The sequence below is a fragment of the Anoplolepis gracilipes genome, chromosome 11 (genome assembly GCF_047496725.1).
Source record: "Anoplolepis gracilipes chromosome 11, ASM4749672v1, whole genome shotgun sequence".
NCBI lineage: Eukaryota > Metazoa > Arthropoda > Insecta > Hymenoptera > Formicidae > Anoplolepis > Anoplolepis gracilipes.
Window position 1 is genome coordinate 7,498,001 of NC_132980.1, and position 19,624 is coordinate 7,517,624.

Below are 19,624 nucleotides of genomic sequence, written 5' to 3' on the forward strand. Positions count from 1 at the left end.
AAGAAAGTTTCCTTAGTATGTCGCTGCTACAGATTAATAACTACAAGGATTTGTAATTTATAATATTTTAACACGTTTTTATAATAGTATAAAATACTCAAAAAATATCTCAATAAAAGATTTCAAAATATTTGAAATATTTTCGTACTCTGAAATTAATCTAGACTACTGTGTGCGCCGACTAGGTTCGGTACCATTCACGAATACAGTATTTCTTGGCCAAAAGACGTTCACGATTGCTTTTATAACATAGTGCAATGCATTCGTTATCGGAAATGTAGCGCTGCAAGTCAGTTTTAAGAGAGGCTTCTTCGTGCTTTACGATGGAGATTCTCTGCTCTTTTATGTAGTCATGTCACGTCAAACAAGGCCAAATATTGTTTTTGCACACTTACAGATGTCAACAATCGGATGAAAATTTCTCTACCGTAAATGCTAAAACAGATTTACTTTGGAATAGTTGCTTGTATTAACATCGTTTAGAAAAAAATTTCGTTAATTTAAAGAAAAATAACGAATTGCTAGGCTCATTTAATCTAGACTTTTGGTGTAACTGTTTAAATAAACGAAGCCTGAAGAAAAAGTCGTGGTCGACGAAGCGCGAGTATATAATAGACAATGGTAATAGTTCATAATAATAGACTGTGCCTTCGGCATTTGATGCTTGTCCGATTACAAGCTGGACTGGTATGTCGTACGACCATTACGTTTTACGCGAGACTCTCTCTTTTGCATGTCATTACATCTTTAACGCTCCTACCATCGTTAACGTAAACACATGAGTGCACTCGCGAACGTCCGGTGTGGGAAAATTTATCGTTCTCCACCCGCTCGAAGGCTAGTCGCAAAAAGAAGTTAACTTGCGCCGACCGTATCTATAATAGAAACACAACTCGCTATTACTCCACTTCACTTATAGCGATGAGCAGAGATTTAGGACATTTCGCAAAACGCCTGTACTAGAAATTTCTTTTCTGATATCACTTGAATTATGTATATTCATCTGTTTTTTCAATATGTAAAAAAAAAGATTATGTCATATAATCTTATTTTTCTGTTAGCAATTAAAAAAATGCGTGTATATAATTTATTAAATGTCATATTTTTTGTCGTCACATGAGACGTTTAAGTTATTTGAAGAAAAATGTTAATTATTTTCCTGAAATAAAAATTACGTCAAGAAGATTAAAGATTTGATTATAATTAATATTTTATTTAAGTTAAACAGAATAAACAGGTAAACGCGATGCACATTGATAAATTATGTTGACATGCGTCGGCGCATCGATCCAACTACTTGGTGCAAATAATGACATATATTATCAGATCGTGAAACATTATTATGGTATCCTATTCTGACACTATAACTAAATGTATAAAGAAATTTGTTCTGTTATTATGAAAAATATGTGTTATCATTATTATATTGTTATCATATATGTCACAGTTAACAACATTTTTCTGTCATAAAAACAATTATAATAATAATTATAATTAATTTGTATATTACACTATCTATAAAATTAAACTATATTAAAATTTTTACAGAAAGAGCAACTACATTTATAATGTCGCAAAATAATTAACTGTGCACGATCAAATTGTAGTCTTAATTTGAACTATTTTATAGCATTATAGTTCCAGGACAAACAATACATTTCTGCACCGCAAAAACATTATCCTCATACTCGGTTGACATTTGCATCGCTGCATTTTTCTTGAAGTTTGCATTGGCGCGTTTTACATTCGGACAAAACCTAAATTGCCAGAACTATTTTCATTATAAAACTGACATATTTAAAATGCATCTATCAATTCGATATAATGGAAACTAGTTTTTGTCATCTTTAAAATATCGATTTACGCTTTAAAAAAATTGTTTAACTTGTCTATTAAAGAGAAAGATACAAATTTTTACTTTAGGCATAGTTCAGTTTTTAACTAATATTTGCTCTCTTTTTTTTTTTCTTTGTTTCTATCAATAAAAGGAACATCAGTCATAGTGACACGCGTCCGAATATGATGGGGATTAACGTGAGTTATAAAAGCAATACGCGTAATATGCGCGCGAATGCATGTTCGATCCTATCAATGGCGTATCAACGTTGCGTTAGAGTTCCGTGCCAGGTGGACGACGTATGAAGCTTATCCTTGTTGCATGCCGTCGCGTTGGCATGATCCACGTTTCGCGATCGCATCTCCGCGGCGCACAGTTACATTACGCCGATCAGGGGTTGTTCGTTCGTTTACACTTTCGAGACAAGGCAGCGCGGACAGTTTTTGCGGCGAAAAACGAGCCTGCTATATCCCCTGCGTGTGTTATAGACTATTAGTACGACGGGTTTCTTCTAATTGATCTTTTGCATGTGTCGTAAAATGTAATTGCGAGCTATAAAATACTATATCTTATTTATATTTCTGTTCTAAACATATACATATGTGCGTATGTATGTATCTATATATATATTTTTTTTCCTTTAATATTAACGATAGGATATCATGCCATTTGTGTTTGTCGTAATAGGTATCAAATAATAATTAGCATTCTTTCTTAATAAAGACAAGTCTATTCTTAAATTTAAAAACACAAACAAATATTATATGAAATTGTTCACATTTCATTGATTAAAGCCAAACCAATCCATGAAGAATTTTCATATTCCTTTTATTTATGCAGTATTTGTTCAATTCTATAATAAAATAGTATTTAATTATTACTTCTTGCGCTCGATTAAAATATTTATAAATTGTGATGCAATATTCATATGCCTTGAATGCGGTGTCTCGTTTATTGACAACGTAATTTTATAATGAATCTGCGTCTGGATATTTTCTAAATGATAACATATAATACTATATATAACACTATAATGCATTCTTACATTTCTATTTGTTACATTTTTACATTCCTATTTAAACAAGAAGATGATGCTGACAAAAATCAATACTGATATATGTTGTGACTTTTTTATGTATTTTTAGATAATTCGATTAAAATTAATATATCTGAATAAATTTATTAATACAGAGAATAATTTTAGCATGAAAGTAAACCTTTTTATGAATTAATTATTCTGTTTATTAATAAAAATAAAGAACAAAGAGAGTACACGTCGGTTAGAAATTGAAATATGCAAAGTCAAAATCTTTTTTTATTAATTGACAAGTTAAAACTATATTTTTAAAGTCTAAATCGATATTTTAAAAGTGACAAGAACTAGTTTTCTTTATTATATATTGAATCGAGAAATACATTTTAAATATTTTAACTTTGTGACGATAATATTTCGGCTAATTTAAGTTGTGTCTTTTAGTAAAACACGCGAGTGCAGATTTAAAGAAAAATGTAGCCTTGTAAATATCGATCATTTTTTTAATAATCTTTCGTTATTTTTATTTTACTATATTTATACATCTGCTGACGTAATATTGGCGTTAATATGAAATACAGACAATGAACGAATTTAACATATGCACTTTCGATCGAATGACGCCCACGATACATTTCATTTCTAAGGGATAAATGACATAACATATGTCGAGAAACTTGACTGAATAGAAGATGAGCGTTACACGAAGTTGCCCCTGTTTCTAAGTTCAGTTATTTCCATGTGCATATCAATCGAGGATTCTGAGATGGTGACGAGGTGCTTTGCGCGTTTATAATAATACCTCCACAATTTGTATCTCGGGCGATGAATTAATTTATTAATTAAGCTCAGCTACTAATCTTAAATACGCAACTCGGATAATTCGAGTGTCTAAATATATTATAAACTATCTCTTTTCGCGTATAATAATTAATCAGTTTTAAATTTAGCAACGAATAATTTGCATCTGACATAAAATATATTTTTAGGATTGAGAAATTTTCGCGAAATTTTCTGGGTCTAACAAAATTTCGAAACACTACTTTTCGCACGTTGAATATATTTAATTTCATTCATTTTTATTATAGAATTGAATCTCACAATACACAAACTTTTATTGAATAAAGTTTGTGTAGAAGGTCGAAAGTTTCACTTGTAATACCTTTGGTATTCGTTAAATATACGATTATCCGTTAAAAACTATAGTAAGCACGCGATACATAATATTAAAGAATATATTTAAATAATATGTTTTATCATTGCTAGACGGAAAATTCTAGAATAAATTAAATAGTGAAGTTTAAAATTAAGTCACAGCTCTAGAACTCATGCGTATTTCTGATATTTTTAAAACATAGTAAATAAAACATAATTTATTTTTTATCAGTAATATACACTTTTTAATCAATTAATTTTTGTCCACTCTAATAACTCCTTTTTTCTTTTTATGCAAAATTTATCACGATTGAAACATTTTTTTTTACTTTTGTGCAGTAAGTAAACCAAGATTAGTTTATAAAATTAACTATATGCCAGACTTTTAAAAGACATTCTATCTGTCACTCTAAAAATGTTCAGAAACATGCAAAGATTGTGAGTCCATCTGAATGTATTTGTAAGGCTGAATATTCAATAGCAGTAACGTTTTCCGAAGTTTCGGTCATTGCAGGAGACGGCTATTTGTGAGCCAGAATAGTTGATAGCATATACACCGAGCGATTCAAACTAAACGGTAACATTTACTATATTTTTCGTCGCTAAACATAAAATATCTAACAATCGAATGTTTTATGTTAAAACGACTTTACTTTTTAATACAATTTAATATGTGTTGATAATTGATGAAGGAGGACCGTTATTATTTTACATTAGTGTGTTATATTCGAGAAAAAGTTAATAATTCTTGGGGATTATTTTGGTTTTTTTTAAATATGTATATATCAATTTTTGTGCTAAACATATTTAATATATATATTGTATAAGAAATGCTTGAAGTAGAGCTATTTGATAATGTAACATCCGGGAAGAGACATATACATACCAAAAACTAAAAATTTCCAAATATGGTTATATGTGAACACATCGCTCTCAAAATAATGACAGATGGATTCAATATACCCTAAAGTTGCCGTAAAATTTGATATTTCTCATTGAACATATATGAATGTTAAATATATTCTACTGACGTTAGCATCTGCAATTCTTCAACCTCGAACGTAACATCTAAAAGCTTTTACGTCTTATAAAAATTTGATGACAAAATTAAAGAAAGAAATTTGTTCAAAAAATATTAATACTAATTCAATTGTTAATAACGTCACGCTATTTCATATTGAAATATCCGAGAAAATTAAATATAAGATCATATATTCGATCATATTATATGTATAATTATGGCGCAATTGTATATGCGCATATACAATCACGCCGAATCTCAGATATAATTATATATAAAATATAATTCAATTTTATATAAATAGATAACTTCATCTTTTCTCGAGTAAATGAATATTTATTTTAAGAAAAACATAAAAACAGGTGAATCTAAAATATATTTATCGTTTATATAATTGACGATTTATTTATATATTGAATTACATGTAGAGTGTGAATTATCTTTATCGTCTCTCCCCTTTTAATTATAATCTGGGTTTTTCCTCAAATATATATATATATATATATATATATATATATATATATATATATATATATATGAAGGATACGATCATCGTCGTTCGAATGAAAGCGGGTTCGCTTTTATCAGTGGTGGCGCTGGACCGGCTCGTTCGCTTTTTAGAATTCATTTTCGGCTTTAAGCTTCATTTCGCGCGCGCGGGAATTAAGCGCGCCAAGGGGTGGAGGCGAGAGCAGCGGGTGGTTGGAGGACAAACAGCAGATTGGTAGGCGTTACCGTGGCACCTCGTACACTTAAGGTCCACTCGTAACAAACGAACAGCACCAACGACAAACAGTTGGTGTATATGTACGTGCAAGGTACAGTACGTTGCAACAATATTCCTCGAAGACTGAACATCCCCTTCTCGTATTCATCGAACTTCTTTCCCTTGCCTAATCTTCGTATTACAATCTTTGTTAGATGAATTCTACCAGATAAAGTAGACGTATCGAAAAATTAAAAGTCACTAATCTTTTTGATTCAATTATAGAAATCTGTTTTTTTTTCAAATACGCGTATAGCTCTATTAACATTTCTTAAACTAAGAAATATAGCTCTTGTGTGTACTTAAAATATTAAAAAATATAAAATATTATGTTGTTTATTTCTAGATAATCTACGTTTCTGAATGTATTACTGATATATTAAGATTTTAATTGAATACTTTACAATGAAATGATTGTATCAAGAAATACAAATTATCTTGCTTTTAATGAAAACTTGAAGCGTGATGCAATAACGATAAAATGCATTATTTGAAGTTTTATCCGTTTCGTGTTTTGGTGTATCGATTTTCTTTAATCCATTCGATGAATAAAAGATACGCGCCACGTACGAGCTGGTTTAATTGTGGTTTTACATATATATGTAGGTGTATATATGTATGTAAAGATATAATGCGTTAAAAATGATTTTTCTTTTTCAATTGTCAGACCCCAAGATCTCTTTGGGGCGGTACAAGAACTGACTCTTGGACGGCATTATCCCGATGCATCGTGGCCGCATATACGTGTCGCACACAGACGCATAAACACAAGCATGGTTATTTCGCGGCGTTCGCGTGCACGCGCCGTTGCTCGTGCAATTCAGACCCCTTTTTTGTAATTTACGACAATACGTACGCGGTCGAGAGAATTACGGCGCGAAACGGGCGGCGTCGGCGCTCTGGATTTGTTTAATCGTCTCTGAGTAGAACGAAAATTCTGCCCTCTCTCGACCTGCATAGAATCACCTCTTCTTCCCTCTCCCCCCCCCCCTCCCACCTTTCTCTCCGCTGCCATCCTCAAACCCGAAAGTAATTTTCGCAGGTGGGGATGCAGGGTGCATCCGGCGATAGTCGCTACAAGCAGTCGTTGGTTTAGTCAAACTCTCGCGCGAATTACCCCCCCCCCTCCCCCCCCCGGTAATGAGAAATTTATTTCATCTTGAAGACGACACGTGTTCTCCGGACGTTCTCTAGAACGATCGCAAAGAAATGATAGCATGATAAATGTACGCCTTCTATATAAAAACAGCCGAGTTCTCTTTTCTACGCCAACGCTGAAAAATAAGTTTCTGCCCTCGAAGTAAAGCATGGTACAGTATTTGGTGCCGGGCAAAAATAATTTTCGACATTATGTATGATAATGCAATCTTACGTAAGAACAACGCGTTGTATGATCCAGTGTGGCGCGGCTTGTCTTACAATATTCTATGATTATTATTAGAGTGGTAAGAGTAAAGAGAAAGGTGAGAGAATTACTATAATGCGTTTAGTTCTAACTTTGCACTGGATAGTAAGATATCGAATATAAAATTATTGTACTCAAAAATTGGAACGACAAGATAACAAATTAATAAGCCCGTTTATATAGATTATTTAAAGCGAGATAAAGTTTACATAGAAATGAAGATTAGCATATGTAATCTCGTTGACATAATTCTGAGTTGAAACTAGACTGCTGTTTCATATATTTGTCATATTAACAGAACACGAAAGATATTTACGTTATTGTGGCTGTGTGAAATCAATTTAAGTCGTTATCTATTAGCACTTGCATACTAATATGTTTCCCTCTATTTCTCATTCAATCTATTATTCAGAAAGGATCTTCGCTTCTCTCTTGTCATTAATAATGCAATACATTAATAATAATTATTATCTTTTTTTTTACTTTGGCTGAACTTTTAAAAAATAAAAATAATGAACTCATTACTTTTTGTCATCCGATTGATAGTAAAAATAAACCACTTAAAAAATCTTTTGTCAGATTAAATGAGTCGCATCAACTTTTGTACCCGCATCTTCTTAAACTTTATTCCGACAACTTTCAAATGGCTCGGTTTACCGTTCCGATTGCGGAAAATAGATGAATAAATCAAGACGTCGTTGGTCGATCGTTTATCTCGCGCGACGAATCCGACGACGAGTGGAGAAATCGAGAGCACTTCTTGACACTGCTCGTTTCACCCGCCTTAGCCCATCTCTCGAGTCGAGATTCTAACTGTTATGCTAACGCGAGTATGATAATCCGGGAGATCGTCATCCGGGGCCGCTCTACGTTCTTCGTTGGCCAAAGCCAAAGAGAACGGAAACGTAGGACATGCTCTCTCGGGTCCTGAGTTGAAAAAGTCTATTAGTATGAAAATGCGATATAAGATGAGTTTGAATAAACATGCGCCGTCCCTGTCTGACGTTTCATCCTTCCTCGTCGTCTTTCTTTCTTCGTACGTTTCCTTCGTTTTTCCTCATCATCGTCCATCACGACACTCTTGTCCAAGCGCGCACACAGACCGCGAGATATTCTAAAGTTATTTTATTTAAAGTTTTATAATTCGCACGGAAAGATCGAACGTGTCGGTAGTTTTGCCGACACCACGCGTTGTACATCGCTAATGATGTTTTCGGTATGCACTGCTGGTGCATCAATGGGGTGTGCGCGGAAATTTGACCGCGTCGTCGCCATCCGTGATCACCAGTAATATGACACTAATTGTTCCATTAATTTACTTAAACAAGTATTTGTTAACAATTAACATACGATGTTCGAATTTCATTCTCGCAATTTAATTTTTTATATTAATACTTAGTCGATTTGCAGCTACGTGTTTAGCCTGATGAAACGAAAAGATTTTCCACGATATTTTACACGTAAGATGCAAAATATTTGATATGTCAAAAATTTCTAACATAAAATAGTCGCGCGATTATTTAACGTTTATACTTGAAATTGAAATCTTTATAGAAGATAAAATAATTAAATATCTAATTCTTACTATCTTGAATATTGATATAGTCTGCAGACAATTGTTATAAATATTTAATTCGAGTAACTGAGCATCCCTTAATTAATATTTAGTTTTACTACTGCATCGAAAGCAAATGCGGCTGAAAAAGGACACGTTTTATAAAAAAATGGGAAAAAAGGAAATAAAAAAAATTCATTCCAAAGTACTCTCGCGGACGGCTCGGCGCCGACTCCCGACGCGAGATGAGCGCAACAGCCGACGTCGAGCGGCGCCGAGCGCACGCCGGAAACTGCCGAGAGGTCGAAGCGCGCCAAAGGGTCGGCATAAGGCCGCGTGATTGCCATTACGCCACGGAGCCGCGGTACCTGCAAGACCTCCCACGCTCCTCTCGGCCGACAGTTACTCGCTCGGAACACGACGGGTCGGTCGGTTGGTCTGTCTCGCTCCTGGTCCGCGTTTACGTTTCGCCGGTTCGCGCCGACAAGAGTATCGCAACGCGACGCAGCTTCGCGAAAACGAGTCGCGAGGGATAGAGGAAAATAGACGACTGTAAAAGTTTGCAAGCTGATAGTATAATGGATTCGAGCCGGACGAAAAAGCGCGGTTAACTCGACACTTTGAACAAAATCGACCGCGATCGAACTCGAGGCGAGAATTTTATTTCACAACATTTGCGAATAAATTCGATCGTGTGGTGCGCTTCCTGTTAATTACACCGTTGTATGTAGAGTTTGCGTACAAACAAAATTGCGGTTCCGGATATCTATAACATGGACATGTGACTGTTAGTCTAGAGCTGTTTTTTGTAGCAACGATATAATTGCGGGGATGTGAGCTGCATGAGGGTGAAAAAACCCGATCAGTTTGCGCGAATCTGTCAGTTATTCAGAAAAAAAAGGAAATCAAAAGAACAATTCCATACAAACTTTGATAAAGAATTTTGCATTTATCGATTTGTCACGTTTGGAATTAGATGTGAGCAGTGTGTTTTCGGAAACAATTGATCCAGGTGTTATATATATATATCTCAAATCTCATTCTTTCTCAAATTGATATCCCAATAATATTTTATTATTCAATTAAAAACTTTCACTTTGCTTAACCGACTGCTCGATCTTAAATGCTTGCTTTTCTTATCGGTCTCTTTCATAAACAGTGTCTCGTTACAATGTTCACTTGACTTATGTATCGAGATCTTCATATCCATTCTTGGTATCATCAAAAATTTTTTTATTTATTTATCGCAATAACACTTTAACTATATAGCATGATAACGGTTAATTTGAAATAACTGTTATACATTAGGACATTAAAAACAACTCCAAGTAAATATTTATTTAAAAAAAGAGAGAAAAGATCTCACACACACACATTTCTAAGTAAGAGAGATAAAAGAACCGCAGAGCTAAGAATTTAAATTTTATAAGATATATATATATATACATATCTTATAAAATTTAAATTCTTAGCATACATATATATATATATATATATATGTATGTGTGTGTGTGTGTGTGTGTATGTATGTATGTATGTATATACACACTTATAATATTTGTTATTTTTATAATTTATAAATTCAACAACCGTAATTTTACAAAATTCATGTTTTAATATACGTTATATAATCTCTTATTTTCTATTTGTGACTTAAAAAGATTAATAACATATCTATTTTATCACTTCATATATATTTAAACATGCTTCGGTACTCGTTAAAAGAAGCGGAAAAACGCAGCTCGTATTTGTAAAGCGTATTCGGAAAGTTGTCTAATCCTTCGCCCAAATATATCCATATCGGAAAGAACCGGAAAAAACAAATATATTTGCCTTGCCATTTTTTTTCATTCATCTTTCCTTCCATCGACCAGCCCGGCTTCGCGCGAGCTTTTCCGAAATTAATACGATTCTTCATCCTCTTGTTGAACGATCCGATTATATTTATCCAAACTGCATCTACGTTTGGAAGATTGGTTGTATTCCATTTACGCGCGAGAACAATGAAGCTCGTCGGGAGCGGAAACCATCACCGATGACTTTGTCATACGCTTATGTAGTGGAGCAAGAACGCTGGAAGAGAAAAAAATTCTGTAGTAGCTTAGTACCTCCCACGCTTTCCCCCGTTGACAACGGCGGTGGGGTGTTCTTATACTCGGATGGTTCTTCCTTCGCTCTATGACGACTAACGGCATGTCAGTCTGCCAAGTTCGGTCAACGCGAAGCCTTCCTTCTTCTCCTACGAACGAATCGTCGTTGAATTCTCTCGATCGCTGCCGTTGATGAGGAGTCATAGGTTCGTAGACTCGTCTTGTTCGGGTGCCGGTAGCAAAGAAATATTTTTATTTAACCCTCTTCAATAATAATAATCTACTTTATCAATTGATTTATTACGGCTATTGCAACTCGAATGTCTCTCGTTCGAGAGACTTTTTATGACAACTCGTTTGTTTTATTCCGAGAGAAATGAAATTTGTATTATCTGAAGTGTATACATAAAGAACTTTTCGCGAGAATTTTGCAAAGCATCTTTGCGAATATACGTCCGATATTCGTGTATAAAATAACTCTATTATTTAAACGATTTATATAAAGTCGTTGTAAAATATATTTCTCTTTGTCCGTTGCTGAGGAACGGTATTTATATAATATTTAACAGCTTGTTATAATTTACACTCTCGACTCGGATAAATCTGGCCGGGATTGACGAGCGTCGTAAAAGTACGGTTACGAGCTTGCGGAACGTTGTCATCCAGTTTCTAATCCGCGGAGGTTTCTTTACTTCCGAAATTAAATTGCCGAGTAATGCAGGGCACGAAGTCCGAAAAAATCTCATTTGCGACTCAAGTAAGAGCATGAGTTTTCTCGAGTAAATCCTTCGCAGCACGTAACGGCAAGTCTGCATCTTCGCATTTGTGCTTTTACGCACAGTATTTCGCCGCCAATATGAAAGCGTAAAATCTCGAAAAGCAACGTCGTTTGTCTGCGTCTCTCACGTTACAATCAAAATAACTTTTACGAACAATTTTATTTAATCGACTAATAAACGATGGGAAAAAAGATAACGTGTAAAAGTATTTTTTATTCATAAAAAAGTATTTAAAATTATATATTATATATATTTAAAACATTTTAAATAAAAATTACGTATCTCTTAGATATAGCTGTGATTTAGATGATTTAGATGATTTAGAAAATGAGAAAATAAAAATTATTGTATTTTATAATAATTATAATGTGTAGAGAAAAAAAAACACGAAAACATTTTCTCGCTTTTAATTCCACGGTGCAATTGGTAATTAATTTCAACTGAGACCAAGACTAAATAACTTAGGAAAGGTTAACGATATAGGGAAAATTGGGATATAATGGAAGGAAAGCGGACGACGTACGATAGAGAGACCGCGACAACGCGGTGCGACCGACAATGCAACAGCGAGCGAGATTGAAGACCGTGGCTGGCGTGCATCAAAATCGACAGCAGAGCACGCGGGCCGTCATTCAGAAAATAATTAAAAATAATTGAAAAACAGCGCGTCGCGGCGACGTACAGCCATTGTCTGTTTACCGGGACGCACAATTTCCTTGGCTTTTAGCGCAACCGCGTACCGGCATCGTACAATCCGGCTTAATCCACGCGAACAAATACTGAATTGCCGCTGGGTTGCTTAAGGTTGAAAAAAGGTGGATCGAGTAAAAGTAGAATAAACACCCAGCTGGAAAACTATGTGAAATTCCGAGACTTGTTTCTACGATACTGATGACAAAACTGGAAATAAAATATGAAAAAAGAAACACGTAAATAGCATTGAGAAAGAATCGAATTATTCCGCTTTTCACGTCTTCTTTGCACGATAATTTTTATTATATAATAATAATAGAAAAAAATAATGGAAAAATAATGAATGCAGGATTTTCGAAAATTGTTAGCTCTATAATATGAAGTATAAATTCCTGTGCGTACCTATAGTAATTCGTAGTGCGTCGATAAATTAAATTTCTTAAACAAACACAAGTAATACATATATTAGTTACTCCTTGCGAGAAATAATATTTTTATTTGTACGGAAAGTCTTGTTAAAAAAGATCGTGACATGGACATAAAAACTTTCCTAAACTTCTTACGATCTATTTTCATCGCGTGCTCCGACATTTTACCGGATGAGACGACTTGCGGTTCCTATAACTCCCTGCAATATTCGGTTCCATTTTCAATATTCTTAGCGAATATAATTCTCCGTAAAACATCATGGAGTTACTTTTCGTCATAATTGGCACGCGTAAGTCAATTAACTTTTGCAATTACATTTAGTTCCTGAAAAGCAACGCCATCGCGTCATTTACCTTGAGGCATCCAGGACACATTTGGGAAAAGCAAAAGGAAGCTTTCGAATTTTTATTTCTGTACGAGAGAAGCACGCGCACGTGTAAAATCGTGTACGCGGCAAATGAATCGCTCGTAAACGATCGACAAGTGAAATGGGACTACCGACGACGAGACTCCTGCCAATTCTTTTGCTCCTGCTGGCCCTGGCACGATCGAACCTCGCGCAGAGGCACAGAACTCCGTATCGATCACGCAATCGAGGTAATTACGATCTCTCTCTTGGGTTTCACGTATCCTTTTGCACCTTAAGCTTGGCAACGGCGACACTAATTAAGAAATCAAGAATCTTTTTGAGGGAATTATCAAAGTACATTAAAGACTTAAACTGTTTTAACCATTAAACGGTTTATTTCATGTAATATATTGCTAATAAAACACGAATATTTCTACATTATAACAACGTTGTAATATGCTGTCATTGCTGAGCTTAACTTTATTTATCTTAAGCATTAGCTGTGTTAACATTAAGATAAGGAATTTAAAACGTTTAATCTTTTAAGTTTTATTGCGTAACTTTTCTTGTCAGATATAATAGCTTAGTAATTTCTACGAATGAGAAATAATTCTCGTACAGAAGCGCGATAGAACAGTAATATGACAGATTATTAATAAGAGAGGTAATTCGCATTGAAAATTTTACATGATAAAGAAAGAGTTCATTTTATTCATATGGATTTTATGCACCTAAAAACTCATTATTTTTCTTAATTCACAACACCTTCACGACAAGTGAATGGCATGGCTTTACCAGTATTTGTGAACAATTTTCCTGACATTTTCATATTTCTTTTTTTTTTTTTGTTTCCATTCACCTTTAACGTCACCTTTATTTTTTTTTCTATCCCACTCTCGTGGACTTCATCCGTTTTTCTTTCTTTATTCCTAATCTTCTTTCTTGCGTCACAGTGTTGGCATTTAATTGCACGATGTCGGGTACACGATGCATTTACAGAATAAATTTTGCGATGTTTCGTTCGCGTCAGAAAATGCAAGATTATATTATAGTAAGTAAAGATAAAAAAAAAAAAAAGAAATAACGCTAGGGAGAAGAAGTCTTTACGCGTGATAAGTATATATGGCTATAAATACAGTGGCGTTTGAATATTATTTTCAAAATGAGATAATCGTCCGGTCTTTTTTTTTATAAATCTTGACACTTTTACTATCTACCTGCATATGCAGGTTGCACTTAATATTTGCACAATACAGATTCTTAAATATTTGATGCGCAAATACGTAAGACGCTCAATTATGGTAAGCATAACATTCCTTTCCTTTTAAAAATAAAAATTTATTATATTCAAACTAGGGATAGGAGAGGAAATAGATTTGTAAATATTTTTTAAGTTACGAAGCTCATTATAATATAAAGATCTAAATTCTTACACGGCTTAAAAATTTGACTAATTTGCTATCTTTTGCAACAAAGTTGAAATTTATGTAAATTATGATTTTAATTTAATGGGTCTTAAAGCATTTTGATTTTATGATATATTGTCTTCGCTGCAAAATAATTTAAAAATAAAAAATTGGACGAAAACTCTGTGTGTTAAACAATAAAGCGAGTTAGCGATAAACGCGCACATGCATATATATATATATATATATATATATATATATATATATATATATAGATGCGACCACTATAAAATAAACAATATAAAAGCTGCCAGTAGCTACCCCTTCCGCGCAGGTATGATGCATTCTTTTTTTTTCTCCAATTTTTCCATTCTACTTTCTCTCCATTCTCTGCCGGCGCTGAAAGCTCGTAGTTGCACCGCATTACATCATAGGTGTTTATGTCTCGAAATCTAAAGTTCAGTATTTAGATACAGAGATATTAAGCAAAAAAATACTTGATCCTTTATGAAAATTTAATAATGTTGTATTACGTAATCGCGTAATTAACCTCTGAATATTACAGTGTGATTTATAAAAAAAAAAAGATATTTAAAAGCGAAGAAAATCATTGATAATATTTTCTACTCTAATATAATCAGAATTAATTATTAATTGGATAAAATAGCAGTCATTTTTTCGCGTTACTATCAAAGCTCGTGTCGTGAACAAAATCTACAATAAATATAATGAAATTCCTACTACGAGATACGATTTCATTTCTTTTTAAGTTAAAAATTTAAAACTTTTGAAATAAATAAAAGCTAGTAATTTAATTAATTAAATTTTGATAGATGATTACTTGATCTATTTCTTTGGTTATTGTAATATTAATCAACAATATACACAAATAAATGTCAAATTGGGGCGTAATGTGAAATAAATGTACGAAGGCAAACACGATTATCGTGAGGAAAATGGCTTGACAGAATGGTCGAGACCTAAGGAGGGCAAAACATAGGACTCGTAATCGTTGCTGACAAAAGATGAAGGACAGAGACGTACAAGAGAAGTCGGGTGGTGGGCGAGCACATGTGAGGGCACAAGTTCGTTATTATTTATTAATACATTTACGATTGCGCGGTGAAGTAGCGGGCAGAAGTTCGCGGGGCGGCCAACGACCGCCCGTTACAGGCCCAGGCTAATGGGCAAGAAACGAGGAAGTTCCATAACCGGTGTTAACGACGCGTTGCATTTATGCGTCGGCGATCCCGGCCCGACGTTGCTGCTCTCTCGTTAGTTTAGTACAACTCCTAATCCTCGTTTGTGCCGCGCACCGGCCCCAGAGAAAAGCGCCGATAAAAAGAGCGTCCGCGTAAACCGTCTTGTGATCCGCCCTGATTTCCTTGCAACGTTGATTTTCTAGAATAGCGCCGCGTTATTGCCTTTAAAATTTCTGCAGATAAAGCTTAGTCCATTTACGAATGGGTTATTACTTTTAAAATATTACATTTTAATCCAAACAGTTATTCTGTTTGTATATGTCGTACTTATTCGAGAAAGAATGAAAAACAATTTAATAAATTTAATTAAATTTTGCAATTTTTTTTCAGGCATTGGCTGTTACAAACCTTCTTTTACAAAATTTGGTATAAATTTACATATCGCCCTTGTATAGAATTAATATTATTTTCTCTATTTTCTAACGTGCATTTCGTCTAAAAAATGTCGCACCGGGATCGATTGCTGCTTATATATCGTTGAGTTCGCTTGTATAGAGTTTGCGTGCCTTTTATTATATGTACTTTTATATATGGCAGTCTACATAACTCGTTTGTATACCGACTCTAAACTGCACTGTATATTGATTAATTCGAATACTGACTTTGTTATGCGGTTTTTTTCTGATTTCTTGTGCCAGAGTGAAGCAAAATGTTTTCAGGTCGCTTGCATTTTAGCCATGTTTACATAAAGACAATATATTGTCGTCAATAACGATTTATGAATACACTACGTGAAAAGGAATATTTTCTATTGATTGTTGACTCTTCGTCGTATCCAAATATTCAGAAACGCCACGTGAATTAAAAAAAAATTCACCTTGAAAGAGAGAGTACATCGTAATTTCACTATTAATAGATTTTCTTATGCGAAAGAGATGAGAGTACGACAATCTGTTTTCAAAACAATTAGGTTTTACGACATAAAATTCTCACCATCGTCGATTTTGAGAGCGGAAGCGTAGCGTGCGATCATTAAAGGAAAGTGATAAACACAGAAACGCAAAGCCTCGTCATCCTTGACCTGCATCAAGTTTCCCCCTCCCCCCCCCCGTATAGTTATTTACCATTCTGCAGGTGAAAACTCGTTTCTCAAATTTATTCATTCAATGCAAGACGCCCTGATAATTTCTCCATTTTTGCGTCTCTTAATCGGAGCGACTTGATTTTGGCGAGTCCGACAGCTCTTAGAGGTAACATTTTTTAATTGAAACACGCGCGTGACCGAAACTCACGAATACATATTTTGCCGCTGCATTTTTTATGGGCACACATATCTCGTTCGCTGCATTCGATTTGTGCACGCATATTTGTGAATAACACTAACATTCGAGCTCGCTGCTGCGTACGTGGCCGACCACGATAATTTTTGTAAAAGTCACGTGCACTCGCTCGGCTACGATGTAAGGTAACATACTGCGCTTTTCTTCTATTCATTACCTTTCGTCTCATTCTCGCTCTCCGACCTTATTCCAAAGCGACAGTAAATTTATTGCGCGAAAACGATAATTAGAAATTGCGTCTAAAAAGCTGTATTAGATTAAAAAATATTATATCATTTTTTTCATAACTATATTTTTTCTACTCTTTGTCTTTTTTTAATATTATTAATATTTTTTATATTTTGTTTATTTATAAACTAAAACAAAAAAAGGACTGTCACTTTATTACATCATATTTATAACAGATCTTTCGAAAATTTGACAGAAATATTCAATTCTGAAAGATTGGAAAAACAAAAGTTTTGCGTAACGGTAATAAAAATAAATAACAATTTGATCAATTTTGCAATCGTAAATTGCTTTAAAATGTGAGAGATAGTAAAAAATATTCCAGTAAGTACAATCGAAGTGTACCGATTAACATCGTTTAATTAATTCAGTGATTGAATATTACTAGTGACGAGCAAGCGCGGACGCAAAGAGTAAAAAAAAGGCATAAGAGTAGAAGGGGAATGAAAAAATTCGCATTTATTCCGTGACCATTCGGTTACGTCGGCAAATGTATTTAAATTCAATGAAATTCAAACAGAAGAGACATTTCAAAGAAAAAAGCGTCTCAAGTTTGTCAAAGAAATCAAATGCATAGATAAAACGTCGTTGTTAAAGGATCCGATTTTTTACCGATTGTACAATTAAAATATTTCATTTATCGCGAGATTTACCCTTCCATTTCACAAGTGAAATGTTTTGTGCTTATTTTATTGTCGCGCTCAATCTTGTAAAATTACGAGTTTAAGGAACTTCCAACTCAAGCTGATGTCAGAATTTACGAGACTTAGAACTTTGTATTATTAATATATCGTGTATAATTTAAGCAAGAATAGTCCAGCTTTAAATTTGCTAATAACAAGAAGCGTGGATTTTTAATTTAAAAAAAAAAATAAATAAAAAAAATTCATAACATTAGCACAATATAATTTTTATATTATTTATTTGCGCATGTCTCCCCAATTTTACGGAAACATTTGTCATGCGCAAAAACATTTTGCCTCTTAAAAATGAAGGATAGCCGTAAATATTGGTCACCGGGTGTGTCTATGCGATCAGTTCACCAAATACACGTTCGTCTGCCTTTTCTCGGGCCGATTCACTCGAACGATCTTCGATAGTTTCGCGACGAAATTCAAAACAAATTTGTTCTTATCTAAATGAAAATACGGCTTCTCCCTATTGTTGCTTCGGCTCAAGCAAGCGCGAATGCGCGTATAGGTACACAAGATGGAAAGCGCGGAAAGACGATTGATCGGCAATGCTGCTCGCACATTGAAACCAACTTAAATAGTTTTCAGACTCGTTAGTGTGTCGGAGAAGCGGAAGATCCGAGAAGGTGTTCTCTAACTCTGTTCTCGCGTTTCAAACATTCGTTTTGTTAAACAGAATCGAGGTCGAAACGCCGGCATATTTGACCGTTTATTTTGAAAATGGCGTAAGTCGTAATTTTTGAAATGCAATACGGACGATGAAACGTAATACGGATACAAATTAATGTAACCCTGTAATAATATAACGATTTCAAATGCGATCATTAAAATGTTAACTGTGGCATTATATACATCGAAATAAACAGTATGATTGATAAGCAATTAATTTTAATAGATATATTTGACACAGATGCTATCTTTGTATAATTTGTCGCCTTCCATCGCGCATGTCACTGGTCGAGTCTTATAACGATGATGATAATAACTGTGTGTTATATTTGGATATTGATTGTACTAGTTCCTTTTTTTTCTTTCGATTGTGTGATATTTGACATATCTGTTCATTATAAATAAATTGCATTATAAAAAGTGCAAACAGATGTGCATAACAAATCCCATGTGATGATATTGAATCAAAAATTCATTTTTATATAATTTTATTATGATATAAATTTTATTTATTAATTATTAATGCGTATGTGCCTACATTACAGATATATTAAATTAATTGCGCTTCTTGCATATTCCGATAACAATCCCGATTTAGTTTATCAATATAGTAACTGCCCCTAGTGTCATCGCGTATGACTCGTGTTTTTTTCCTCTGAAATAATTTCGGAATAGCAAGAATAATTTTTATTGGAATAAAAAAAATTAATCCTGGTTCGTTTATATATCAAATTAGACTAAAATATATATCATGCATATATCGTATTATATTTGTACATTAAATATTTTATTAAACATTTTTCAAAGTCCATTCAGTAGCGAATTCGGTTGGATACACTAAAATACATTGGTCCATATTAAAGGCAAACTTTACAATAGCGTAAGTAATTAAAACAATAAAATAATTGATATTATGAGTAATATCATTCATTATTATCGTTATTCGCAACAAGTCATAATAACTTGTAATATTAA

At 33.8% G+C, this 19,624-nt stretch overlaps 1 protein-coding gene across 21 annotated transcripts in view; it reads left to right on the plus strand.

The window, feature by feature from the left end:
• Trol (terribly reduced optic lobes) overlaps positions 1-19,624 on the plus strand; it is a 141,812-nt gene that overhangs the window by 53,907 nt on the left and 68,281 nt on the right. The window contains exons 1-2 of one of the 21 annotated variants that reach the window (XM_072902490.1): positions 9,568-9,784; positions 13,085-13,360. The exons of 17 other annotated variants lie outside the window; for them this stretch is intronic. In XM_072902490.1, the coding sequence (XP_072758591.1) occupies positions 13,252-13,360 (109 nt within the window). In that variant the 5' untranslated portion in view covers positions 9,568-9,784; positions 13,085-13,251. Of the gene's footprint in view, positions 1-9,567; positions 9,785-10,790; positions 11,069-13,084; positions 13,361-19,624 lie in introns of those variants that run through there. 3 more of the 21 variants (XM_072902489.1, XM_072902491.1, XM_072902492.1) reach the window with 3 other exon arrangements.